The following is a 27835-nucleotide window of genomic DNA, read 5'->3' as shown; positions in this document are numbered from 1 at the left end:
TTAAGAGAATGGATCAAAGTAGAATGACATAGGGTGCATATAAATCTGTAGGGGAAGGCAGGCGGGGTAGGGGTCGTCCTCGAAAGGGTTGGAGGGAGGGGGTAAAGGAGGTTTTGTGGGTGAGGGGCTTGGACTTCCAGCAAGTGTGCATGAGCGTGTTAGATAGGAGTGAATGGAGACGAATGGTATTTGGGACCTGACGAGCTGTTGGAGTGTGAGCTGGGTAATATTTAGTGAAGGGTTTCAGGGAAACCGGTTATTTTATATAGCCGGACTTGAGTCCTGGAAATGGGAAATACAATACCTGCACTTTAAAGGAGGGGTTTGGGATATTGGCAGTTTGGAGAGATATGTTGTGTATCTTTATACGTATATACTTCTAAACTGTTGTATTCTGAGCACCTCTGCAAAAACAGTTATTATGTGTGAGTGAGGTGCAAGTGTTGAATGACGATGAAAGTATTTTCTTTTTGCGGATTTTCTTTCTTTTTGGGTCACCCTGCCTCGGTGGGAGACGGCTGACTTGTTAAAAAAAAAAAGTATAATAATAATGTATACTATAATTTTTTTTTATTCAACAAACTGACTGTATCCCACCAAGGCAGGGTGGCCCAAAAAGAAAAATGAAAGTTTCTCTTTTTAAATTTAGTAATTTATACAAGAGAAAGGGTTACTAGCCCCTTGCCCCTGGCATTTTAGTCGCCCCTTACAACATGCATGGCTTACGGAGGAAGAATTCTGTTCCACTTTCCCATGGAGATAAGAGGAAATAAACAAGAACAAGAACTAGAAAGAAAACAGCAGAAAACCCAGAGGGGCATGTATATATGTATATATGCTTGTACATGTATTTGTAGTGTGACCTAAGTGTAAGTAGTAGTAGCAAGACGTACCTGAAATCTTGTATGTTTATGAGACAGATAAAAGGACACTAGCAATCCTACCATCATGTAAAACAATTACAGGCTTTCATTTTACACTCACTTGGAAGGACGGTAGTACCTCCCTGGGTGGTTACTGTATGCCATCCTACTACCTAGGGTATACTATAATGATTATAATAATGGTGCAGGTGTATGGTGTAGGAGGTAGGTTACTGAAAGCAGTGAAGAGCTTTTACGAGGATAGTGAGGCTCAAGTTAGAGTATGTAGGAAAGAGGGAAATTATTTCCCAGTAAAAGTAGGCCTTAGACAGGGGTGTGTGATGTCACCGTGGTTGTTTAATATATTTATAGATGGGGTTGTAAGAGAAGTAAATGCGAGGGTCTTGGCAAGAGGCGTGGAGTTAAAAGATAAAGAATCACACATAAAGTGGGAGTTGTCACAGTTGCTCTTTGCTGATGACACCGTGCTCTTGGGAGATTCTGAAGAGAAGTTGCAGAGATTGGTGGATGAATTTGGTAGGGTGTGCAAAAGAAGAAAATTGAAAGTGAATACAGGAAAGAGTAAGGTTGTGAGGATAACAAAAAGATAAGGTGATGAAAGATTGGATATCAGATTGGAGGGAGAGAGTATGGAGGAGGTGAATGTATTCAGATATTTGGGAGTGGACGTGTCAGCGGATGGGTCTATGAAAGATGAGGTGAATCATAGAATTGATGAGGGTAAAAGGGTGAGTGGTGCACTTAGGAGTCTGTGGAGACAAAGAACTTTGTCCTTGGAGGCAAAGAGGGGAATGTATGAGAGTATTAGAGAGTAGTTTTACCAATGCTCTTATATGGGTGTGAAGCATGGGTGATGAATGTTGCAGTGAGGAGAAGGCTGGAGGCAGTGGAGATGTCATGTCTGAGGGCAATGTGTGGTGTGAATATAATGCAGAGAATTCGTAGTTTGGAAGTTAGGAGGAGGTGTGGGATTACCAAAACTGTTGTCCAGACGGCTGAGGAAGGGTTGTTGAGGTGGTTCGGACATGTAGAGAGAATGGAGCGAAACAGAGTGACTTCAAGAGTGTATCAGTCTGTAGTGGAAGGAAGGCGGGGTAGGGGTCGGCCTAGGAAAGGTTGGAGGGAGGGGATAAAGGAGGTTTTGTGTGCGAGGGGCTTGGACTTCCAGCAGACATAAGTGAGCTTGTTTGATAGGAGTGAATGGAGACAAATGGTTTTTAATACTTGACGTGCTGTTGGAGTGTGAGCAAAGTAACATTTATGAAGGGGTTCAGGGAAACTGGCAGGACGGACTTGAGTCCTGGAGATGGGAAGTACAGTGCCTGCACTCTGAAGGAGGGGTGTTAATGTTGCAGTTTAAAAACTGTAGTGTAAAGCACCCTTCTGGCAAGACAGTGATGGAGTGAATGATGGTGAAAGTTTTTCTTTTTCGGGCCACCCTGCCTTGGTGGGAATCGGCCAGTGTGATAATAAAAATAAAAAAAAAATAATAGACGGCTTCAAAAGGCTGTTACTAGTGAATACCAAAACAATGCAGGAGTGGTTATGGCTGCCTCCACTTGTCACATAATGACATATTTTATTCATTTTAAGGTATATATCAGGTTTCTATGTTATTTATATTGTTTAATATCTCATGTTAGATGAATTGTGATAGATAAATAAGCCATAGAGTTGATATTAGGGAAATTATTGAACTACAGAAATCTACTGGAATGGATTAATTCCATTTCAGTTAATATAAGTGAGGAAAATTGACTCTGCAAACGAGCAAATCCAGATGCAAGCAAGGTCACGGAACGGATTAAACTCGCAAGTAGAGATTCCACTGTATCTGCCTCTGTCCTAGGTGGGAATTGAGATTCTCCAGCATTTCCTCTGCAGTTGGTTCTCTGTCATTTTGTGTAGGAGACTTGTATATGTGTTGTTCAATTTAGTCAACAAATGTTGATTCTGAAATTATAATTTTCTGAGAAAGATTTTTAATTTTTCTATCCCTTTTATTTTTTCTCAGTTTTTGATACAGTACTTATGTATGATATGAAAATACTCTATAATATATTCTACCAAACAAGTAGCCCCTTCACCTCTCCATACACCCCCCCCCCCAAAAAAAAAAAATGATGTTTGGTTAAGGGTCTCTACCCAATATACATTGCCTTTGATAAAACCTTTGAGTTCCGAGAGTTTTTCTGCTCCTGAAGCCTGACCATGGGCCAGGCTTCAGGAGCAGAAGCACCCATTGTATCAGGATTAAAAATTGGAATTGAAAAATATATTGTGCATGATTCAGCATGAGCAATCAGTAGACCTTGTGAATCGCTTGGTTCACAAGGTCTAATGAGCTTCACACAAGCTTTACTTTTCAATCCTTATGTTCTATAGGTAGTAGGTTGGTAGACAGCAACCGCCCAGGGAGGTACTTCTGTCCTGCCAAGTGAGTGTGAAAGAGAAACCAACTAACTGACATTAGTACAGATCCCATAGATTTATAAAAAGAAATGGATAACTTGCCCACTCGCTCAGCACCTGGACCAGATTCATGGAATGCCCTATTTATAAAGAAGTGCAAAGTACCACTAGCACGAGCCCTCAGTATTCTTTGGAGAAAGAGCTTAGATTTAGGTGAAATACCGGAGGCCTTAAAGAGTGCAGACATAGCTCCTTTACATAAGGGAGGTAGTAGAGCACTAGCTAAAAGTTACAGACCAGTAACCCTCACGTAAAAATCACAGACCAGTAACCCTCGCATAAAAATCTTCGAAAGAGTGATGAGACGGCAGATTACAAATTTCATGAACCAGCATAACCTGAACCATCATGGTTTTAGAGCAGGACAGTCATGCCTGTCACAGCTGCTGAACCATTATGGCAGATTTATGGAGGCATTGGAAAATGACCAAAATGCAGATATGATTTACACAGATTTTGGAAAGGCATTTGACAAATGCGATCATGAAGTGATAACACACAAAATAAGGGCCCTGGGCATTATGGGGAAGGTAGGCAGATGGATTTTCAGGTTCCTAACACTCAGAACACAAAAAGTAGTAGTAAACAGAGCAAGATCCAGCATCAATGAGGTAAAAAGCTCAGTGCCCCAAGGCACTGTGCTGGCACCTCTGCTGTTTATCATCCTCATAGCAGACATAGACAAAAACACCTGTCACACTTTTGTATCATTATTTGCAGATGACACTAGAATAAGCATGAAAGTCACCATGGTAGAGGATACTGAAAAATTACAGGAAGACATAAGCAGAGTTTTCCAGTGGGCAGTGGAGAACAACATGATGTTCAATGGTGATAAGTTCCACCTGCTTAGGCATGGAAAGAATGAAGAACTCAAAAGGAACACTATATACAAAACTCTAAGAGGGTCATTAAATAGAACGAAAGGAATATGTAAAAGACCTGGGTATAATTATGTCAGCTGACCTTTCTTTTAACTCTTTCACTGTCAGTGACATAGTACGTACTACGGCTTGCAAGCCAATGTTGGTGCCGTAGTATTACGCCAAAATTCTAGCGGCTTCAAATCTAGCAGGAGAAAGCTGGTAGACCTATGTGTAAGAGACTGGGTCTGCATGGTCAGTGTGTGCAGTATAAAAAAATCCAGCAGCACGCAAGTGTATAATGAGAAAAAACTGCTGACTTTGAGGTGTATTTTCGTATGGTAGTAATGGTTGTATTCTCGTTTTCTTGGTCTCATTTGATAGAATGGAAGATATATCACAGAAATAGAGATGATTTTCATTAGTAACATGATGAAAAGCACTTTGAAATTGAGCTCAAATTAGCGGAAATGTTTGATTTTTACAGATGTTCAAGAGTAAGCAAATGATGTCACTGTCCAATATGTGTCCAACTGGCCAGTGGAACCTCTGCCTTGCGAGTTTAATCCATTCCATGACCTTGCTCGCAACTGGATTTGCTCGTTTGCAGAGTAAATTTTCCTCATTTAAATTAATTGAAATATAATTAATCCGTTCCAGTGGAATTCTGTACTTCAATAATTTCGCTAATATCAACTCTACGGCTTATTTATCTATCTCAATTCATCTAATATGATATAATAAACAATCTAAATAACATAGAAACCTGATATATACTCTAAAATAAAAAAATGTCTTCCATGTAGTGGTATGGGCAGTGTCGGCAGTGGACGAGAGTTTGTCTGGAGACCGTGCAGAATACTTCGCGAATAATTTCGCTAATATCATCTATATGGCTTATTTATCTATCACAGTTCATCTAACATGACGTAACAAACAATATAAATAACATAGAAACATGATATATACTCTAGAATGAATAAAATATGTCATTATGTAATAGGTGGAGGCAGCCACAACCGCTCCCTCTTTGTTGTGGTAAACACTGCCATGTAGTGACGGCCTTTTGAAGCCATCTATTATTAAAATTATTATATGTAGTACATAAATTATTATTTTTTTTTGTTCACCGGTATTCTATTATTATTATTGTATTGTATTATTATACTATTATTATTATACATATTTTTTTTTTTTTATCACACTGGCCGATTCCCACCAAGGCAGGGTGGCCTGAAAAAGAAAAACTTTCACCATCATTCGCTCCATCACTGTCTTGCCAGAAGGGTGCTTTACACTACAGTTTTTAAACTGCAACATTAACACCCCTCCTTCAGAGTGCAGGCACTGTACTTCTCATCTCCAGGACTCAAGTCCGGCCTGCCGGTTTCCCTGAACCCCTTCATAAATGTTACTTCGCTCACACTCCAACAGCACGTCAAGTATTAAAAACCATTTGTCTCCATTCACTCCTATCAAACATGCTCACGCATGCCTGCTGGAAGTCCAAGCCCCTCGCACACAAAACCTCCTTTACCCCCTCTCTCCAACCTTTCCTAGGCCGACCCCTACCCCACCTTCCTTACACTACAGACTGATACACTCTTGAAGTCATTCTGTTTTGCTCCATTCTCTCTACATGTCTGAACCACCTCAACAACCCTTCCTCAGCCCTCTGGACAACAGTTTTGGTAATCCCGCACCTCCTCCTAACTTCCAAACTACGAATTCTCTGCATTATATTCACACCACACATTGCCCTCAGACATGACATCTCCACTGCCTCCAGCCTTCTCCTCGCTGCAACATTCATCACCCATGCTTCACACCCATATAAGAGCGTTGGTAAAACTATACTCTCATACATTCCCCTCTTTGCCTCCAAGGACAAAGTTCTTTGTCTCCACAGACTCCTAAGTGCACCACTCACCCTTTTCCCCTCATCAATTCTATGATTTACCTCATCTTTCATAGACCCATCCGCTGACACCTCCACTCCCAAATATCTGAATACATTCACCTCCTCCATACTCTCTCCCTCCAATCTGATATCCAATCTTTCATCACCTAATCTTTTTGTTATCCTCATAACCTTACTCTTTCCTGTATTCACATTTAATTTTCTTCTTTTGCATACCCTACCAAATTCATCCACCAATCTCTGCAACTTCTCTTCAGAATCTCCCAAGAGCACAGTGTCATCAGCAAAGAGCAACTGTGACAACCCCCACTTATGTGTGATTCTTTATCTTTTAACTCCACGCCTCTTGCCAAGACCCTCGCATTTACTTCTCTTACAACCCCATCTATAAATATATTGAACAACCACGGTGACATTACACAGCCTTGTCTAAGGCCTACTTTTACTGGGAAATAATTTCCCTCTTTCCTACATACTCTAACTTGAGCCTCACTATCCTCGTAAAAACTCTTCACTGCTTTCAGTAACCTACCTCCTACACCATACACCTGCAACATCTGCCACATAGCCCCCCTATCCACCCTGTCATATGCCTTTTCCAAATCCATAAATGTCACAAAGACCTCTTTAGCCTTATCTAAATACTGTTCACTTATGTGTTTCACTGTAAACACCTGGTCCACACACCCCCTACCTTTCCTAAAGCCTCCTTGTTCATCTGCTATCCTATTCTCCGTCTTACTCTTAATTCTTTCAATATATATACTCATAAATTCTAGCGGCTTCAAATCAAGCAGCAGAAAGCTGGTAGGCCCACATGTGAGAGAATGGGTCTGTGTGATCAGTGTGCACCATATAAAAAAAATCCTGCAGCACGCAGTGCATGATGAGAAAAAAAAAAAACTCCGACCATTTTTTTAATTAAAATGCCGACTTTGTGGTCTATTTTCATATAGTATTTATGGTTCTATTCTTGTTTTCTTGGTCTCATTTGATAGAATGGAAAACATATTATAGAAATAGAGGTGATTTTCATTGGTTTTACTATGAAAAGAAATGGAGCTCAAAGTAGGGGAAATGTTTTATTTTTGCCGATGTTCAAAAGTAAACAAATGATGTCATTTTCCAATAAATGTCCAAGTAACCATTCTAATATGCAGTCATGAATGGGTTAACATTATTCATACAATTATTACAATATTGCAGTAGTCTGCATAACAGTAAATCTTCTATTTTTTGTTTGAATAAAAATTCAAAATAGAAAGCAAGAGTAATATCACAGGGGCCTGGAGACGTGACTGGTGAACAAAGAAAATGTTATGTTTAGAGCCAAGAATGTCTGCATTGTTCATTCTGGACCCTATTTTGAAATTGTGATATTTTTTAATTTTTGTGAAATTGGCTAAATTGCAAATTTTTGACCATGCTATTGGGTAGTTGAAATCGGTAAATGGGCAGTTTCTTGTACTCAGTCGATAGAAAAAATGGAGTTCTAAAGAAATAGCTATGAGTTTGGTCAACTGGAACAATGGAATTAGTCGAAAATAGGGCTCAAAGTGGGCGAATCGCTGATTCGTAAATATTGCTGAGGTTGCTAACTTCGTGAGAGCATAATTCCATCAGTTTTCCATCAAATTTTGTTCTTTTGGTATCATTACAATCGGGAAAAGATTCTCTATCATTTCACAAGAAAAAATAATTTTTTTTTTTTTTGGAAATTTTGCGACACCAGGAGACACCTCAGGATTTGGGGTTGCAACAGCCAAGGGGTTAAGGAATTTAAAAATCAATGTAGACTTTGAAGGTTTTATTCTTTACCAAGTTTTTAATTGTGATGAAACTGGCCTCTTTTGGAAAAGAATGCCTAAGAGAACCTACATCACACAAGAAGAAAAATCATTACCAGGACACAAGCCTATGAAGGACAGGCTAACACTCTTGTTGTGTGATAATGCTAGTGGGAACTGCAAAATTAAACCATTGCTAGTCTACCATTCTGAAAATCCAAGGGTGTTTAAGAAAAGGAGTGTGATGAAAAGTAAACTCAGAGTAATGTGGAGGGCTAATAGTAAAGCTTGGGTAACAAGGCAGTTCTTCACTGAGTGGATACATGAAGTGTTTGTCTCAAGTGTGAAGCAGTACCTTGCAGAAAAAAACTTAACATTAAGGCCACTTCTGGTAATAGACCATGATCCTACTTACACTCCAGGCTTGGAGGAAAATTTGATGGATGAACACAGCTTTATTAAAGCGAAGTTCTTGACCCCTAACACCACTCCTCTTATCCAACCCATGGAACAGCAGGTAATTTCCAATTTTAAGAAACTTTACATAAAAGCACTGTTTAAAAGATGCTTTGAAGTAACCTCTGAAACAGAGCTTACCCTTAGGGAATTTTGGAAAAACTATTTTAATATCCTCCAGAGACAGAAAAGAGAAAAAGCACCAGATAGGCAGTGACCTGATGTTTTTATGGAAAGTGACACCCTTTCCAAACAATAACATCTCTCCATCTCTCAAAGGTATATCAAAGGTACCTTCCTCTTAGGCCATCAGTACTCCTCAGTAAAGGTAAAGTTAAATTTTCATTTATTTCATGTATTTATTGTTTTTACAGTTTTCATATATGATTTTTGCATGCAAATATTATTATACAGGTTTAAATAAGAAATATTTTGACTTAAAATATTTTATAATTGGTATTTTTGGGGGATCTGGAATAGATTAATTCAATTTACATTATTTCCTATGGGAAAAATTGATTCAATATTCTTACAACTCACTATTCAAACATCCTCCTGGAAAAGATTAAGTTCGAATATTGAGGTACCACTGTATAGCAGCCTGCCTGTATGATCTACATCAACTCATACTAGGGAAATTTGGAAGTTTTGGTTAGAAAATCAGATTTTTTAATGCAGTATGTATTTTTTGTTTCATAGTTGCCTATGTGCAAAAGTTGTAAAATTGCTGTTGGTGCACACTTGAAAACTTAGTACAAAATCTTCGTCTAAAGGGAGGACTTAGCGTGTAGCTGAGAATGTAGCTTTTTTTTTATTGCTGTAAATAAACCATTTACATCAGTTCTGCTTATACTGGCTTTTTCTAGGAATGCAACTCCCAGTAATAGCGGGAGACATCTTCAAGTATCAAGATTTATTAGGGAAAGGTGGGTCTGTTGGCAGGTTGCTGAGTTGTAGTGTTGGTGAAACCAGGTTGAGTATATGAGGTATTGGTAATAAGGGCAGAATCTTGTAAATACTTACTGTACATGTTCTGAAAAATCAATATATTAATAACACTGTATATAATACTGACAAGTGGATAACTAAGATGCATATGCATCACTTGGATATCTTTATTACTGCAGCAGACTTTTTTATTTGAATACAGAGTTGATTAATATACTAGAGACAGTTGAAAAGGTGGTGATTATCAGGTGCTCAGTCCCTCAGCATTGATAGAAGTTGAGAGGTAATTTTGAAGTATTAGTCCTTCAGCCTTGATTGAAGGTGTTCATTCCCTTAGCACTGATCATTCTTGGAGAAGAGACATGTGGATGGCACCACATAATCTATACCAGAAGTGAGAGGTGGTGTTTTAGCAATAAAAGTACCCAAGTGTTGCACATGTTTTATTCATCATGTCCTGAGAAAGATGTACTTGTTCAGAAGGTGTCCTTGGCCATGGAAGTACATGAATAACTTTTGTAATTTCTTGTCTTTTTCTGTTGAAAATGATAGAATATTGAAACAACTGAAGTGCTAAATTTCTGCTTACTGTACATGGTATTACCAAGAGAGTTTAAAACTGAGCTCATATATCTTTTTTAACATGCTGGCCATCTCCCACTGAGGTATGGTGACCCAAAAAAAAAAAAAAAAAAAAAAAAAAAAAAACATTATCTAAAAGTATTATCTTGAGGGTTGAAGAGGGGTTGTTGTGGTGGTTTGGACATTTAACCCTTAAACTGTCCAAACGTAGATCTACATTCGTGCGTGTAGTGCTCCGACCTTGATTTTCTCCATAAGAAACTATGTAAAAAAATGTAGATCTACGTTTGGACAGTTTAAGGGTTAAAGAGGATGGAGCAAAATAAGATGACTACATTGAGTATAGTGTAGTGGAAGGAAGGCGGGATAGGGGTGTCCCCTGGGAAAGGTTAGAGAGGTGCGAGGGGCTTAGACATTCAGCAGGCGTGTGAGAGCATGTTAGATAGGAGTGAGTGGAGGCAAGTGATTTTTGGGACTTGATGAGCTGTTGGATTGTGAGCAAGGTAACATTTGTGAAGGGATTCAGGGAGATTGGTTACCCAGACTTGAGTCCTGGAGGTGGGAAGTACAATACCTGCACTCTGAAAGAGGGGTAGGGGATATTTGCAGTTGGGTGTAGCATTCGAACTGTAGTATTGGTGCAACTCTGGCAAGACAATGATAGTGTGAATGATGGTAAAAGTGTTTCTTCTTTTTCAGGTCACCCTGCCTTGGTGGGAGATGGCTGGTGTGTTAAAAATAATTGTAAACAATAGGTAGCAGTCTCCTCTAACGTGTTCACATTCAGATATACAGCTAGTCCTCCACTTTAGCAATTTTCACTTTCACATGGTTCGAACATTCACAAATGCCCAGCCGCCCAATCATATTTACCAAACAAATGTGGGAAAAAAGTATGGGAAAATGCTTCTCGCCACGTCCCTACTACCATCACTCTTACTCCCTCAACTGGCAGCCCGCCAGTCTGTTACTCACTCAGTCATTGTCCAGTTGCTGTTTGCATTGGTCGTATCCAGTTACTGTTCGTGTCCTACCATGCACATGTGTTTGTGTGATGGTGCAAGTATGACCCCCAAACAAGCAGTAACAGCTATTGATGAGCCAACCCCTAAGCGCTCAAAGAAAGTCATGAATTTGGGTAGGTGGCCCATTGGCCTGGTGGCTAAAGCTTTCACTTCACACACGGAGGGCCCGGGTTCGATTCCCGGCGGGTGGAAACATTTTGACACGTTTCCTTACACCTGTTGTCCTGTTCACCTAGCAGCAAATAGGTACCTGGGTGTAAGTCGACTGATGCGGGTCGCATCCTGGGGGACAAGATTGAGGACCCCAATGGAAATAAGTTAGACAGTTCTCGTTGATTCACTGACTTTCTTGGGTTATCCTGGGTGGCTAACCCTCCGGAGTTAAAAATCTGAAGAAATCTTATCTTTTATCTGGAGGAGAAGGTGAAATTGCAATTCTGCCATTGGAAAATTATTTAATGTAAACGAAAGCACAGTGCTTTCGTGTTTTATGATTGTTCGTGGTTCAGTAGGTTGACCCTTTCGGGGTCCAAACCGTAGATCTACGCCATGAGCTCAGCTCACTCAGATAACCTGTGAGCAGTAAATTTGGGCCTAGATATGAGAGAACACATCTGTGTGGTAAGTGTGCACCACATAAAACAAATCCTGCAGCATGCAGTGCATAATAGAAAAAACTGCGACTAATTTTGGATTAAAACGGCGACTTTGCAGTGTTTTTTTGTATGTTTTTTACAGTTGAATTCACGATTTCTTGGTCTCATTTGATAGAATGGAATATATGTTACAGAAATAGAGATGATTTTGATTGGGTTTAGTACTGAAAATGGCTTGAAACTAAACTCGATTTTTGCCGGTGTTCAAGAGTAAACAAATGTCGTCATGAGCCTAATATGCGTCAGATGGTGGGTCTGATATATGTTCACGAATGTGCTGATATTATTTATACAATCATTGCAACATTGCATAACAGTAAATCTTCTGTTTTTTGGTGTGAATAAAAGCTCATTATGTGAATAAAACATCAAAATGGAATTCATTTGTAAAGCCTGACAGCATAACTAATGAACAGAGGAAATGTTAATTTAGTGCTAGGAATGCCTGCATTGTTTATTCTGGACACCATTTTGATATTGGAATATTTTGAACTTTGTGTTAAATTGGCCAAATTACCAATTTTCGATCACTTTATTGGGTAGTTGAAACAGGCAATTTCTGGTGCTCAATCGATAAAATAGCAGTAATACTAGCGAAGTAACTAATAATTTGGTTGACCATTTTATAAGAAAAAATAACAAATTTTTTTTTTTTAAATTCTTGAACTCTGGCTGCCACTCTAAGATTTGGCCTCTGGACCCTGAAAGGGTTAAGGAAGCAGTATTGTTAGGCTAAGTAAATGCTGTTATTATATTTCCCTACAATATATTTGTGATGAAAGATTGAATATCAGATTGGAGGGAGAGAGTATGGAGGAGGTGAACGTATTCAGATATTTGGGAGTGGACGTGTCAGCGGATGGGTCTATGAAAGATGAGGTGAATCATAGAATTGATGAGGGAAAAAGAGTGAGTGGTGCACTTAGGAGTCTGTGGAGACAAAGAACTTTGTCCTTGGAGGCAAAGAGGGGAATGTATGAGAGTATAGTTTTACCAACGCTCTTATATGGGTGTGAAGCGTGGGTGATGAATGTTGCAGCGAGGAGAAGGCTGGAGGCAGTGGAGATGTCATGTCTGAGGGCAATGTGTGGTGTGAATATAATGCAGAGAATTCGTAGTTTGGAAGTTAGGAGGAGGTGCGGGATTACCAAAACTGTTGTCTAGAGGGCTGAGGAAGGGTTGTTGAGGTGGTTCGGACATGTAGAGAGAATGGAGCGAAACAGAGTGACTTCAAGAGTGTATCAGTCTGTAGTGGAAGGAAGGCGGGGTAGGGGTCGGCCTAGGAAAGGTTGGAGGGAGGGGGTAAAGGAGGTTTTGTGTGTGAGGGGCTTGGACTTCCAGCAGGCATGCGTGAGCGTGTTTGATAGGAGTGAATGGAGACAAATGGTTTTTAATACTTGACGTGCTGTTGGAGTGTGAGCAAAGTAACATTTATGAAGGGGTTCAGGGAAACCGGCAGGCCGGACTTGAGTCCTGGAGATGGGAAGTACAGTGCCTGCACTCTGAAGGAGGGGTGTTAATGTTGCAGTTTAAAAACTGTAGTGTAAAGCACCCTTCTGGCAAGACAGTGATGGAGTGAATGATGGTGAAAGTTTTTCTTTTTCGGGCCACCCTGCCTTGGTGGGAATCGGCCAGTGTGATAATAAAATAAATAAAAATATTTGTGCATCAAAACAGTCGTGAACAATGCAGTACAGTATTATTGTATTTCCCTATGTCATATTTGAGCACCAAACATTCGCAAATTTTCAAGATACGCGAAATTCTTGATCCCCCAACCCTCATGAATATGGAGGTCCTTCTGTATTTCTGTTTTAATCAGAAGTGACAATTTTTATACAAAAAAAAATATTTGACAGTTTCTTTTATTTGAACTTTCCTCTCCCTCAGACCTATGAGCGATTTTCACACGTAGCAATGATCTTGGGCAAAATGGTTATTGCTTTGGCCAAGGAACAATCTGCACGACTTCTTAAACATGTCATACGCTGCTACCTAAGGCTGTCAGATAACCCAAGGTTTGTATGCATAAATTTGTTATTGTATGATTATTTATTTGTAGTTGCTGGAATAGAGCCTTGCTTGTGGTATTCTTCCTTCAAGTTATCATAAATATTTTAAACCTTTGCAGTGTTGCTGGTGCATAGAGTACTATCTCTTAGTTTCACTTCCAGCTGTTTATTGCAACCATTTAAATAGATGGGAATCAGCTATTTCCTGTATAACAGTATGCACACGCAGTATTTTTATATCCTCTGCATCACATTTCTTTCCTATTCTGATGTTAGATCTCAACAACAGCTGAACCTCTTGGCCATGTCTGTATGCTTTTAGGCATTCAGGTGATGCCATGTGATTGGCTGATTAGATATTTCTATTAACAAACAGGTGTGCCTAATAAACTGGTGTATATTTTATGTACTTAAAAATATGTATGTACAGTCACACCTCAATTGTCGATTGCAATATGTACCTGTCGAATAAATCAGTTTTCAAATGAGGTGTTCGAGAAAAAAATGTCCTGGCTTTCATATGTTCTCTTGGTTGTCAACGGACAAGTTTTCGCGTTTACAGAACGGAGGAGCTGTCATCAGAGGAAGAGGAGGGAAGGGATGATGTGCCAATTGCACTTGTCAAGGAAATGTGTGCTAAATGGCATGAAGTGCAGGAGTTTGCTGAAAAATACTATCCAGACAAAGCAGTGGCCATTCATCTCTAACATGTACAATGACAGTGTGTTACAAAAAATGTGATATCTAATAAGCATAGAGATCTCCAGTGAATACTAGAAAGGACTGCCCTTCTAGCATCCAGCCTGTTACTGGGTTTTTGTAACAAGTAATCAATATCCTGGTCCAATTATCCATTAGAATTTAGTAAGATTCAATAGTGCTTCAGGATTACAACTGGTAGGCTACTAACTAAAGAAATTAAAATTTAATAAGTTTATTAATATCAATAAAGTCGTCTAGGCGTATATTAAAGTAATCAATTGAATATAATATAGGATACAAGTTCCTACACTTCTCTCGTGTACAGTAGTATTGTGCTGAAGGCACATATCACATCTTTATGGCTTTTAAGTACCGTCTGGTACATTGTTAGCATTTAATAACATAATACAAATATATACAAGTAAGTTTGTGTGTATGTGTGTAAGTGCTCTAAGTAGTTCGCTATGTCTCAAGACTCGACTAGACTTAACCAGTGACTGACAAAGTCCTCACATAAACTAACTTCTTGACCAACCTGGCAATCAGAGCAGCTTGTTTGAACAATAAAGCGACTGGTAAGCCGAACAACAATACAGTATAACAAGCAACAGCGACACAGAATCAGGAACAAGGAGATAACATAACGACACTAAGTAGGGACCATCTGCAGATCCTCCACAAAAGTCACAAAACTCCCATACTACTGAATCTAAGTTCAGCATTATAAAATCCCCGACTGTGACAGTGCACAGATACCAGTACAAATTAGGTCGGAAGCTACAGCTCAGGACCTGAGTTTCTCAGAGTGTCTAAGAGACACACAACCTCAGTACAGTGTCGAAAATCACTAAGTCTAGACTATGTTCTGTGAACAGAGTTACACAGAACCAACAACAAGAAAGCGACAGAGACGATCTTCCAACAAGGGCCAGCAAAGGAAAGCTAGAGGCACGTCTTGTTAGAAGAACGTCAAAACAGACCATAGACAGCGCAGCCCAGGCAGACTACTCTAGGCGAGGTGTGATCACCCCACCTTGATCACGTGACTCTCAGTGGACTGCTGCTGCCCAGCAACACAGAAGCCAGCAGCGTAACGAGCGAAACGATAATACATTAGTTAGACAATGCTGTCAGCTACTTAACACTCGAACTATGAGCACTGAGTAATATATAAATGTTACATCCTATCTAATAATATAACTAAGTCAAATAATAATATAAAGCGATATATTTACGATTTAGCTAATATCGCAAATATAAGCAATATAAAATTATATGAACAGGTAATATACATTATATACATTGTGACCCATTCAGGGGTCGCAATACAGTGTAATATCTCAGTTTAGACAAGTGTTCAAATGGAGCCTACAACTAACCTCACTGGACAGGTTTTTAGTGAGACAAAGAACCAGTGAGCCAGAACAAGGTGTTAGTGGTGAAAAGAGACAAAGAAGAGAAACAACACCAGAAGAACAGTTGCCTGACATATTAATAGAAGGATTGCTTTTTAAAACGGTTTGTGACAGAACCAACTAGAGGAAACAATCTGCTGGACTTGGTTCTTGTCAACAAGGAATCATTAATAAATAATCTTGAGGTTAATGATGAGCCTGAGGAAAGCGATCACAAATCACTTAGTTTCAACATATGGAAGTACCCAAATAACTGCAATCAAGTCTCTATCCCAGACTTCTGCTTGGCTGATTTCATTGGACTGAGAAATTACCTGGGTGGGCTAAATTGGAATGATTTGACTATGGGTCAGGTAGGTGGTGTTGTTTACGAGTATGACATTTTTCAGAGCATAGTTCTAGCTGCCCAGACAATTTATGTTCCAAGTAGGGAAATTAGATCAACCAAAATCCCAAATGGATAAACAGTAGATTAAAACATCTCATTGGTCAAAAGAGAGGTATATATAGGTGTATCAAAAGAGGGTATGGGCAGCTAAGAAATTAGTATATTGAGTTAGAGAAATAAATAAGGGAATAAGAGGAAATGTTTGAAATTTTAAACTCTTATTTCCTCTCAGTTTTTACTGAGGAAAATACTAGCGAAATTCTAGAAATAATAAATTATGTAGAACAGGATGATGATAAACTATGCAAGACAAGGGTAACTAATGACATGGTCCCCAGACAGACAGAGAAATTAAACCAAACAAGTCCACAGGCCCTGATGAGCTGTTTGCAAGGGTTTTAAAGGAATGTAAAGAGGAACTTAGCAAACCTTTGGCTAGTCTTTTCAGCATATCACTACAAACTGGCTTGGTGCCAGACAAGTGGAAAATGGCAAATGTAATACCTATTTACAAAGCAGGAGACAGGTCCTTAGCTTCAAACTATAGAACAATAAGCCTTACCTCCATAGTGGGAAAATTTATGGAATCGATAATTGCTGAGGCAATTTGTAGCCATCTTGAAAGGCATAAATTGATTAATGAATCTCAGCACAGTTTTACAAAGGGGTCTTCATACCTTACAAATTTACTAACTTTTTTCACCAAGGTATTTGAGGAGGCAGTTCGTGGTAATGAATATGATTTGTGTGTATGGACTTCAGTAAATAAGGCTTTTGATAGAGTTCCACATCAGAGGCTATTGAGGAAAATTAAGGCACACAGAATAGGAGAAATTTTTTTCCTGGGTAGAGGCGTGGTTGAGAGATAGGCAGCAGAGAGTTTACATCAGTGGGGAGAAATCAGAGTGGGGGCACGTCCCGAGTGGTGTTCCACAGGGGTCAGTGTTGGGCCCTTTGTTGTACACAATTTATATACAATAGACCCTTATATTACACTGTAGTTACGTTCCTGAAAATGTCGTGTTATATAAACTAAAGAACTTACGAGAAAAATGAGGCTACATTCCTGAGACCCTCCAAAAAACCGAACATTTTTTTTAGACATTCAGATCTTACAAAAATAAAAATGATAATGTTTTTGTTGCTTAACCCTTTCAGGGTCCAGAGGACAAATCTCAGAGGATGCACCAGGGTCCAAGAATTTAAAAAAAAAAAAAATAATTTTTTTTACAGAATTAAAGATATTAATTTTCTGTAGGTAATAAAACAAACTTTTTATTTTTTGATCAGTAGTTACCGAGATATAGAGGCACGAAGTTGACCCCCAATGACCGGGCGGCGGCAACATCCGTGACTTCCGTAAAGTCGCATTATTTTATTTCATGTTTTTTGTTAGTTTTTTCTTTTCTTTTCTAATATTTTTTTCCAGTAACTTTTATGGCCTGTGAGACCAATATTTTGTATTATGTATAATTGTACACATTGTATTCAACACAATAGCAGCACTAATTTATCATTATATTGCTTACAAAACTTGTTGATGAAAATATTAGTATGGTTACTGTGTTGAATACAACAGTACCATATAGTACCATATAGTACAATGGTACCATATGGTACAATGGTACCATATGGTACTGTTGTATTCAACACAATAACTGTACTAATATTTTCATCATTATTTCGTTTACAATAATTTAAGGTAAGTAATGCATGTACTGTATATGCATTTTTTCGCTCTAGGGAGCTTTAAGCATCGTAGGATAGTATGTGTGGGTTGGGTGGTTAGGAGGGCTACTACACCTGACTTCTTAAAGTAAATACTACTCACCTTTTGCCCTACATTAAGACTACAAATATTTTGAGGTAAATAATGAGTGTACTGTGTGTGTATTTTACATTTTAATGCCTAGTTCTATTGCTGAGTTAATATATGTTAGTGTAAACTTGTTATCTGGCATTTATATGCATTTATAAATGGAAAAAATGGAGTTCTGTTTTCCGGCGAAGTCTGGTTTCCGGCAGTAGCCTGGAACCAAACCTGCCGAATAAGTGCGGGCCTACTGTATGTAGTTTTGGGTGGGTAGCATATTAGTTTAATGCATTCATGAAAGAAAGGGAAGTACCCGAGGATTAGCAAAAAACATAGTTGGGTAGGCAACCACTAAATACAACACAGAAATGCTTGACGAGGAAACACTTGTATTATGTAATGGAAGTTAATGGGAAAATTTTGATTGATGATATAATAATAATAATAATACAGTACGGCGCCACTTATATGGCAGATTAGGTTCGAGGCTACCGCCATAAAATGGAAATCCTCGTAAAGTGAAACACCCTTTTTTTCCACTTATAAATGAATAGAAATACTAGATAACAAATTTACACTAACATATACTAAGTTAGCAATAGAACTTGGCATTAAAAAGCAATAAAAAAGTAAAATACACATATAGTTCACTCATTACTTACCTTAAGGTATTTGTAGTATTAATGTAGGGTCAGAGGTGAGTAAACGAGATAAAACGAATAAATGAGAGAGAGAGAATGAGTACATGAGAGAGGACAGGCGTGGAGTTATGTAAACAAACCAGGCGAACGCAAGTTTTGTAAACAAAGCAGGCAAACATGTCTGGTTTGTTTACAAGTTACATTGTGTACAAGTTGTCTCTACGTTGATACGGTAAGCTAAATAAAGAGGAACACTCCTATTCTCATATAACACCATTTTTAGAAGAAATGACACTGAGTGAAGGCATATGAAAGGAATAATTTTCTACAGTTACCCCAGTAACGCATTTTCTCTTACATTGGACTAGAGAAAACGTTATTCTTGCCGTCACTTGTACAAGGCGTCTGGCTATAACATCTCATATTTGTGTTTATTTATTTTACTGTGGGGTGTATTTATATTTATATGTTATGTATCGTGTTTATTATATAATTTTGAAAAAATATCATAGATGGATTAACGAAAATGTGTATATTAATGTAATATACGACATTTAATCCTTTGGGGGGTCGGCAGGTCCTCTCAGAGACTTGTTCTCAGGGCCGGCCAAATTTAAAAAAAAAATTATTTTTTCTTGTGAAAAGATAGAGAATCTTTTCCCGGTCATAATGACACCAAAAGTATGAAATTTGATGAAAAACTTAGGGAATTATGCTCTTGCGAAGTTAGCGGTCTCGACGATGTTTATGCATTGGCGATTTTGCCCACTTTGAGCCCTATTTTCGGTCAATTCCTGTGTACTAGTCGACAAAAATCATAACTATTTCGCTAAAACTCTATTTTTTCTATCGAATGAGTACAAGAAACCACCCATTTACCGATTTCAACTATCGAATAAAGTGGTCAGAATTTAGCGATTTTGCCAATTTCACACAAATTTCAAAAGATGCCAATTTCCGAATAGGGTCCAGAATAAACAAGAAAGATATTCCTGGCACTAAACTAACAAGTTCTCTGTTCGTTAGTCACATCCCCAGGCCCCTCTTATATTTCTTTGGCTTTCCACTTTGAATTTTTATTCTTACAAAAAAATAAGATTTACTGTTATGCAGACTACTGCATTAGTGTAGAAATGTTACAAATAATATCAGCGCACTTGTGAAAGAATGTTAGACTCACCAGTTGATGTGTATTGGACTCTTGGCATGATTTGTTTACTTTTGAACTTTGGTAAAAATTGAACATTTCTGCTACTTTGAGCTCAATTTCAAGGTACTTTTCATTGTAAAACCAATCACAATCATCTCAATTTCTGTAATATGTCTTCCATTCTATAAAATGAGACCAAGAAAACTAGAATACAACAATAAATACCATACGAAAATACAGTGCAAAGTTGCTGTTTTAATCCAAAACACGTCAGTTTTTTTTTTCTCATTATGCACTGTGTGCTGAAGGATTTTTTTTTATACTGCGCACACTGACCACATAGATCCATTCTTACATATGTAGGCCTACCAGCTTTCTCTCACTAGATTTGAGGGCGCTAGAATTTAGGCGTACTAGTACGTCAAAAACCCTGGGTCGTAAGACGTACTAGTACGTCCGAAACCCCCAAAGGGTTAATGAGACTTGGTGATTATTATTGAGTATTGTTATTATTATTACTAATATGGCATCACTTGTACAAGTCGTCTGACTTCCACATCTCATATTTATGTTTATTTATTCTACTGTGGGGTGCATTTATCACCTTTATATGTTATGTATCATGTTTATTATATAATTTTGAAAAAAAATATCATAGATGAATTAATGAAAATGTGTATATTAATGCAATATACCACATTTAATGAGACTCTGTGATTATTATCGAGTACAGTAGACCGTCATTTAACCCTTTGAGGGTTTTGGTCGTACTAGTACGTCTTACGCGTAGGGGTTTTTGTCGTACTAGTACGCATAAATTCTAGCGGCCTCAAATCTCGCAGGAAAAGGCTGATAAGCCTAGATGTGAGAGAATGGGTCTGTGTGGTGGGTGTGCGCAGTAGGAAAAAAATCTGGGACCCAGTGGTGCATTGTGGGAATGCCATCATAGTACACAATTTCCACCATGCCCTGTGGTAAGAAGTTCCTCACTCCTCGGCAAATTGGGACACTTTTGTTCCCCAGTGACAGTTCTAATACAGATGGAAGTGACAGTGAAGATGAGTTTCAAGGTTCTGGTGAGGTTTTGACCGAAACTAATGACCATAATATGGGTAATAGTGAGGAAAACCCAGACAACCCACAGCCTTCCACCTCTGGTGCTGGGCCATCTTGTTCACGTTCAGTTGTACCAGAATCAAAGAGGAAACTCCTATTTTCCAAAATCCCAGACTCAGATGTGAGCATTGGTGATGATAGTGATAGTGATTATGAACTACAAGCTCTTCAAACTTGTTCCAAGAATGGAGGAGGAGGAGGAGGCAGAGGAGGAGGAGGCAGAGGAGGAGGAGGCAAGAGGAGGAGGAGGCAAGAGGAGGAGGAGGCAAGAGGAGGAGGAGGCAAGAGGAGGAGGAGGCAGAGGAGGAGGAGGAGGAGGAGGAGGAGGAGGAAGAAGAAGAGGAGGAGGAGGAGGAGGAGGAGGAAGAAGAAGAGGAGGAGGAGGTGGAGGAAGAAGAAGAGGAGGAGGAGGAAGAAGAAGAATACGTAATGATAACAATAATACATAATAATAATAATAATACATAATAATAATAATACATAATAATAATACATAATAATAATAATAGGTAATAATAAATGTTCACCCATGACAGTAACAAGATAAGGGGAGATAACATCTGGTAAGTGCTGACGTTTGATGAGGGTAAATGAGGGTAGAGCTGATGCCAAAAGATGAGATAAACATCTCCCTCCCTTTGTTTTTGCTGGTATACTAACATTTCTGTCTGTCTATTTGCCTGTCTGTCAAGCTCCCTGTCTATCCGTCTAGCTCTCTGTCTCAGAGAGCCACAAGACTGTGTCATCACTTTTACTCACATCTTCAAGCAGAGTATAGCACTTTGTCTGGGTTTCTTGGGTTATCCTAGGTAATTTATACTATGTATACTTGTATTTATGTGTACCTGTGAGACAGAGATAAAAAGACAGATAGAATGAGGGAGAAAGATAATTAGATAGAATGGAGGAAGGGAAGCAGCATCCGACCCCATTGTTTTGACAGGCGGGAGGGGGGAGTGAGTAATGAGACAATATGTCATTTTGACAGCTGCCGGCTCCTGGTAATTTACACTGTGGAGGAGAAGGAGAAGGAGGAAGAGTAGGGGGAAGAGGAAGAAGAGGAGGAGGAGGAAGAGGAGGAGGAGGAAGAGGAAGAGTAGGAGGAAGAGGAATAAGAGGAAGAGGAGGAGGAAGAGGAATAGTAGGAGGAAGATTAGGGGGAAGAGGAAGAAGAGGAGGAGGAGGAGGAGGAAGAGTAGGAGGAAGAGGAAGAGTAGGAGGAAGAGGAAGAAGAGGAGGAGGAGGAAGAGGAAGAGTAGGAGGAAGAGGAAGAGTATGAGGAAGAGTAGGGGGAAGAGGAGGAAGAGTAGGGGGAAGAGGAGGAAGAGTAGGGGGAAGAGGAGGAAGAGGAAGAAGAGGAGGAGGAGGGTGGAACACTAGTACACTGGTACTGGTACACTAACATTTCTGTCTGTCTATTTGTCTGTCTGTCAAGCTCCCTGTCTATCTGTCTATCCGTCTAGCTCTCTGTCTCAGAGAGCCACAAGACTGTGTCATCACTTTTACTCACATCTTCAAGCAGAGTATAGCACTTTGTCTGGATTTCTTGGGTTATCCTAGGTAATTTATACTATGTATACTTGTATTTATGTGTACCTGTGAGACAGAGATAGACAGACAGATAGAAAGAGAGAGATTGAAAGAGATAGAATGAGGGAGAAAGATAAAACACCATTGTGTATGACACCATGTTTCAGAGTTCCACAAGCTGCAGAACTAATAGGAATATGTTCAGTGACTGTATATTGGTATATATATTATAGAACAATAATAATAAACAATATTTTGTATTGTTTGTTTTTGTAAACAAGTTTTGTAAACAATATATTGATAATTATGTTTGTGTGCTTATTGTGTTGTATACAACGAGTGTATATATGTACATTGCACCTTACTTTGGTCTCATAGGCCACATAAGTTATGTGAAAAAATAAAATAGAGAAAAAAACAACAAACCTTCAAATACAAGTAAACTAAAGTTTACCGGGTGAGCGGCAGTCGCCGCTGTTGCCATACGCGGCTCATTTTCTGCAAACTTCATGCATCCATATCTCCGTAAGTATTGATGGTAAATTTTTTTTTGTTTATCCTATAATGTTTAGAAAAAAAAACTCTATTTTTTCATAAGAAAAAATAATTTTTTTTTTTTGAAATTTGGCCGACCCTGAGAACGAGTTTCGGAGAGGGCCTGTCGACCCTCAAAGGGTTAACATGGTAGTTACGTTCCTGAAAACACCGTGTAAGGTAAAACCATGTCAGATGAACTGAAGAACTTATGGGAAAAATAGGATTACATTCCTGAGAGTCCCAAAAAAGCCAAACAACTTTTTTTTAGGCCTCCCACAGCTTACAAAAATAAAAGTGAATATGTAATTGTAGTTAATTGTTATGATGTATTATGTTGTTTTTACTGCTTAAGACTACAAATGTAACAGAAATAAAAATATTTCTTACCTTAAATTGTGGGTGCTGGTGTTTGTGGATGATTGTGAAGATAGTGGAGAGTTATGTTGTGACCCTACTGGTCTGAGGTGGATGGTAGAGGTTCTGGTACTGAAGTTGATAGTTATACTGGAGTGTCTAACTTGAAGTCATTCTGTCAGTCAAGTGATTCAGTAAGTCAGTCAAGTCATTCATTAAGTCAGTCAAGTCATTCAGTAAGTCAGTCAAATCATTCATTCATTCATTCATTCATTCATTCATTCATTCATTCATTCAGTCAGTCAGTCAGTCATTCGGTCAGTCATTCATTCAGTCAGTCAGTCATTCAATAAGTCAGTCATTCAGTAAGTCAGTCACACAAACTTATGTTTACCTCTTTTTATGTGTGCAAAGTAACACTTCATTATGGCAACAGGATGTCTTGTCTAATATCTCTTTTTCCTTTGTTAATTCTAAGACTTAATTAAATGCTTACAACTTTTCTTGCCACTTTGAGCAACACTGGTATGCCTTGTGGGTGTCATGATTGCTTGACAGATACAAGATATACCAATTAAAAGATCAAAACACAATTCACAATCACAAGCTTGTAGCAGAGAAGTTGGACCGGACACGTATGAAGTACGAATGCTGGGATGGTGGGGTGGTGTCGGGGCATGGCTGGGGACGGCAGGAGGTCTCCCCCGCTGATCCACAACAAGGCGGCCGCTTGAGGAAAAGAGAACTTTTTTTTCCTTCCCGCAAACTAAACCATGTTAAATTCATCATACGACATGTCACATAAAATTGTGCGGCAATTCTTCAATCGTGCTATACCCAAATTGTGCTAAATGATGGTCTACTGTATCATTATTATCATTACTAATATGGCATCTCGAGACATAAGACTCTCTTGGTGATTTTAATGTGTACCTGCATGCCAGCACAGTGTGTAAGTTTATTTAGGTACAGGTATACATAAGTATAATTATCAGCGTATACATAAAATATGAAATAACTTTTAAAAACACTTGAAATTTTGGAGTTTCCAGACATAATGGAGAGACGTGGTGCTTACGGAGCTCACGGAGAAGGTAAACAAACCTGGTGGGGCGCGGTGACCGTATTAGAAAGTCAGGTGGGGGGGGAGCCGTATAGCGAGTTTTGGTCATAATTTGAAATGTCGGTATTAGCGGAACGCTGTAAAGCGGGGCCCTACTGTGTGCTAAGCAGCTCAGTAAGACGAGTTTTGGTGGAACTCTCATTTCTTATAATCAGAGTTTATTGTACAGTGGTACCTTGGGATATGAACAGCTCAAAACTCGAACAATTATGCAAGTGTATTTATGTAAGTGTTTTTGTAAGTGTATTTTTGGGGGTCTGAAATGGATTAATCTAATTTACATTATACCTTATGGGAACAAATTTGTTCAGTATCTTCACTAGAACAGCCTTCCTTAATGAATTAAGTTCGTAACCCGAGGTACCACTGTACTTGCAAAACAGCTTCACTAGAATAGAGCTCCATGCTTTTGTTGTCCTCTCTATTATGTGGAAGAAACTCTTACTATATTTCAAGGTTTTTTTGATTTTCAGGCCTTAACCCTTTGACTGTTTCAGGTCCCTCTCTGAAACTGTCATTCTATGTCGCTCAATTTTTGAAAAAAAAAAATTATTTTTTCTTATGAAATGATAGAGAATCTTTTCCCGATGGTAATGACACCAAAAGTTCGAAATTTGATCGAAAACTCATGGAATTATGCTCCCGCGAATTTAGCGGTCTCAGCGACATATGCGTATCGGCGATTTCGCCGACTTTGAGCCCTATTTTCAGCCAATTCCATTGTTCCAGTTGACCAAACTCATAGCTATTTCTTTAGAACTCCATTTTATCTATCAGCTGAGTACAAGAAACCTCCCATTTACTAATTTGGACTACCCAATATGGTGGTCAGAAATTGGCAATTTGGCCAATTTCACGCAAACTAAAAAAGATGCCAATTTCAAAATAGGGTCCAGAATAAACAAGGTAGACATTCGTGGTACTAAAATAACATATGCTCTGTTCATTAGTCACATCTCTAGGCCCCTCTTATATTATTATTGCTTTCTATTTTGATTTTTTATTCATACAAAAAAATACAAAATTTACTGTTATGCAGACTACTGCATTATTGTAAAAATGGTATAAATAATATCAGTGCACTAGTGAAAGCATATTAGACTCCCCAGTTGACGTGTATTGGACGTGTGGTGTGATTTATTTACTCCTGAACATTGGTAAAAATCAAACATTTCCGCTACTTTGAGCTCAGTTTCAAGGTCGTTTTCATCGTCAAAGTAATGAAAATCATCTCGATTTCTGTAATATGTTTTCCATTTTATCACCTAAGACCATGAAAACGCAAATACAACAATAAATACTATACAAAAATACACCTCAAAGTCGGCGTTTTATTCCAAAAAAACGATCAGAGTTTTTTTTTTCTCATTACGCAGTGTGTGCTGCAGGATTTTTTTTATGTGGTGCACACTGACCACACAGACCCATTCTCTCACATGTGGGCCTACCAGCTTTCTCCCGCTTGATTTGAAGCCGCTAGAATTATTGAGTATATATACGTCAGAAACATTGGCTCATAAGACGTATTTATACGTCGAAAACAGTCAAAGGGTTAAAGAACTACCTATGGCATTGGTCTTACAGAGAACTTCCAACATTCTGTTTTTATTTGGGTCTTGACTTGTATTATAGTATTAAAATGCTTACTCTCTGATAAAATAATGTACCTTTTAAATACTTTTATTCCTAGTTTGCAAAACGACTGGAATTCTGCTGAGAAAATTTTCTAGAGTGTGATGGTTCTGTATTAACTTCCCATGATACTGCTGAGTGGCGAAGGTAGTATGAAAGAGTAGGTGTCATGTGCTGTCTATTATTTTTTTCTTGTTTTTACATGATGCCTCTACCTCATGAAAGTGGAAAACAGGGACGAAGCAATAACTGCTGTATTTTGTTATACTCTACTGTAACAGTACAGGTAACCTGGAGAGAGTTCTGGGGGTCAACGCCCCCGTGGCCCGGTCTGTGACCAGGCCTCCTGGTGGATCAGAGCCTGATCAACCAGGCTGTTGCTGCTGGCTGCACGCAAACCAACGTACGAGCCACAGCCCGGCTGGTCAGGAATCGACTTTAGGTGCTTGTCCAGTGCCAGCTTGAAGACTGCCAGGGGTCTGTTGGTAATCTCCCTTATGTATGCTGAGAGGCAGTTGAACAGTCTCGGGAGCCTGACACTTATTGTATGGTCTCTTAACGTGCTAGTGACACCCCTGCTTTTCATTGGGGGGATGTTGCATCGTCTGCCAAGTCTTTTCCTTTCATAGTGAGTGATTTTCGTGTGCAAGTTCGGTACTAGTCCCTCTAGGATTTTCCAGGTGTATATAATCATGTATCTCTCCCGCCTGCATTCCAGGGAATACAGTTTTAGGAACCTCAAGCGCTCCCAGTAATTGAGGTGTTTTATCTCCGTTATGCGCGCCGTGAAGGTTCTCTGTACATTTTCTAGGTCAGCAATTTCACCTGCCTTGAAAGGTGCTGTTAGTGTGCAGCAATATTCCAGCCTAGATAGAACAAGTGACCTGAAGAGTGTCATCATGGGCTTGGCCTCCCTAGTTTTGAAGGTTCTCATTATCCATCCTGTCATTTTTCTAGCAGATGCGATTGATACAATGTTATGGTCCTTGAAGGTGAGATCCTCCGACATGATCACTCCCAGGTCTTTGACGTTGGTGTTTCGCTCTATTTTGTGGCCAGAATTTGTTTTGTACTCTGATGAAGATTTAATTTCCTCGTGTTTACCATATCTGAGTAATTGAAATTTCTCATCGTTGAACTTCATATTGTTTTCTGCAGCCCACTGAAAGATTCGGTTGATGTCCGCCTGGAGCCTTGCAGTGTCTGCAATGGAAGACACTGTCATGCAGATTCGGGTGTCATCTGCAAAGGAAGACACGGTGCTGTGGCTGACATCCTTGTCTATGTCGGATATGAGAATGAGGAACAAGATGGGAGCGAGTACTGTGCCTTGTGGAACAGAGCTTTTCACCGTAGCTGCCTCGGACTTTACTCTGTTGATGACTACTCTCTGTGTTCTGTTAGTGAGGAAATTATAGATCCATCGACCGACTTTTCCTGTTATTCCTTTAGCACGCATTTTGTGCGCTATTACGCCATGGTCACACTTGTCGAAGGCTTTTGCAAAGTCTGTATATATTACATCTGCATTCTTTTTGTCTTCTAGTGCATTTAGGACCTTGTCGTAGTGATCCAATAGTTGAGACAGACAGGAGCGACCTGTTCTAAACCCATGTTGCCCTGGGTTGTGTAACTGATGGGTTTCTAGATGGGTGGTGATCTTGCTTCTTAGGACCCTTTCAAAGATTTTTATGATATGGGATGTTAGTGCTATCGGTCTGTAGTTCTTTGCTGTTGCTTTACTGCCCCCTTTGTGGAGTGGGGCTATGTCTGTTGTTTTTAGTAACTGTGGGACGGCCCCCGTGTCCATGCTCCCTCTCCATAGGAT

At 39.1% G+C, this 27835-nt stretch overlaps 1 protein-coding gene across 2 annotated transcripts in view; it reads left to right on the top strand.

Annotated features, from left to right (window-relative positions):
• Rcd-1 (Required for cell differentiation 1) overlaps positions 1–27835 on the top strand; it is a 97923-nt gene that overhangs the window by 61176 nt on the left and 8912 nt on the right. The window contains exons 6-7 of one of the 2 annotated variants that reach the window (XM_070105009.1): positions 13485–13612; positions 14169–17290. In XM_070105009.1, the coding sequence (XP_069961110.1) occupies positions 13485–13612; positions 14169–14313 (273 nt within the window). In that variant the 3' untranslated portion in view covers positions 14314–17290. Of the gene's footprint in view, positions 1–13484; positions 13613–14168; positions 17291–27835 lie in introns of those variants that run through there. The other variant, XM_070104944.1, reaches the window with a different exon arrangement.

Source organism: Cherax quadricarinatus, chromosome 1 (genome assembly GCF_038502225.1).
Source record: "Cherax quadricarinatus isolate ZL_2023a chromosome 1, ASM3850222v1, whole genome shotgun sequence".
Taxonomy (NCBI): Eukaryota; Metazoa; Arthropoda; class Malacostraca; order Decapoda; family Parastacidae; genus Cherax; species Cherax quadricarinatus.
The sequence above is the reverse complement of the archived record's forward strand: the minus strand, read 5'-3'. Positions and strand labels throughout refer to the sequence as shown.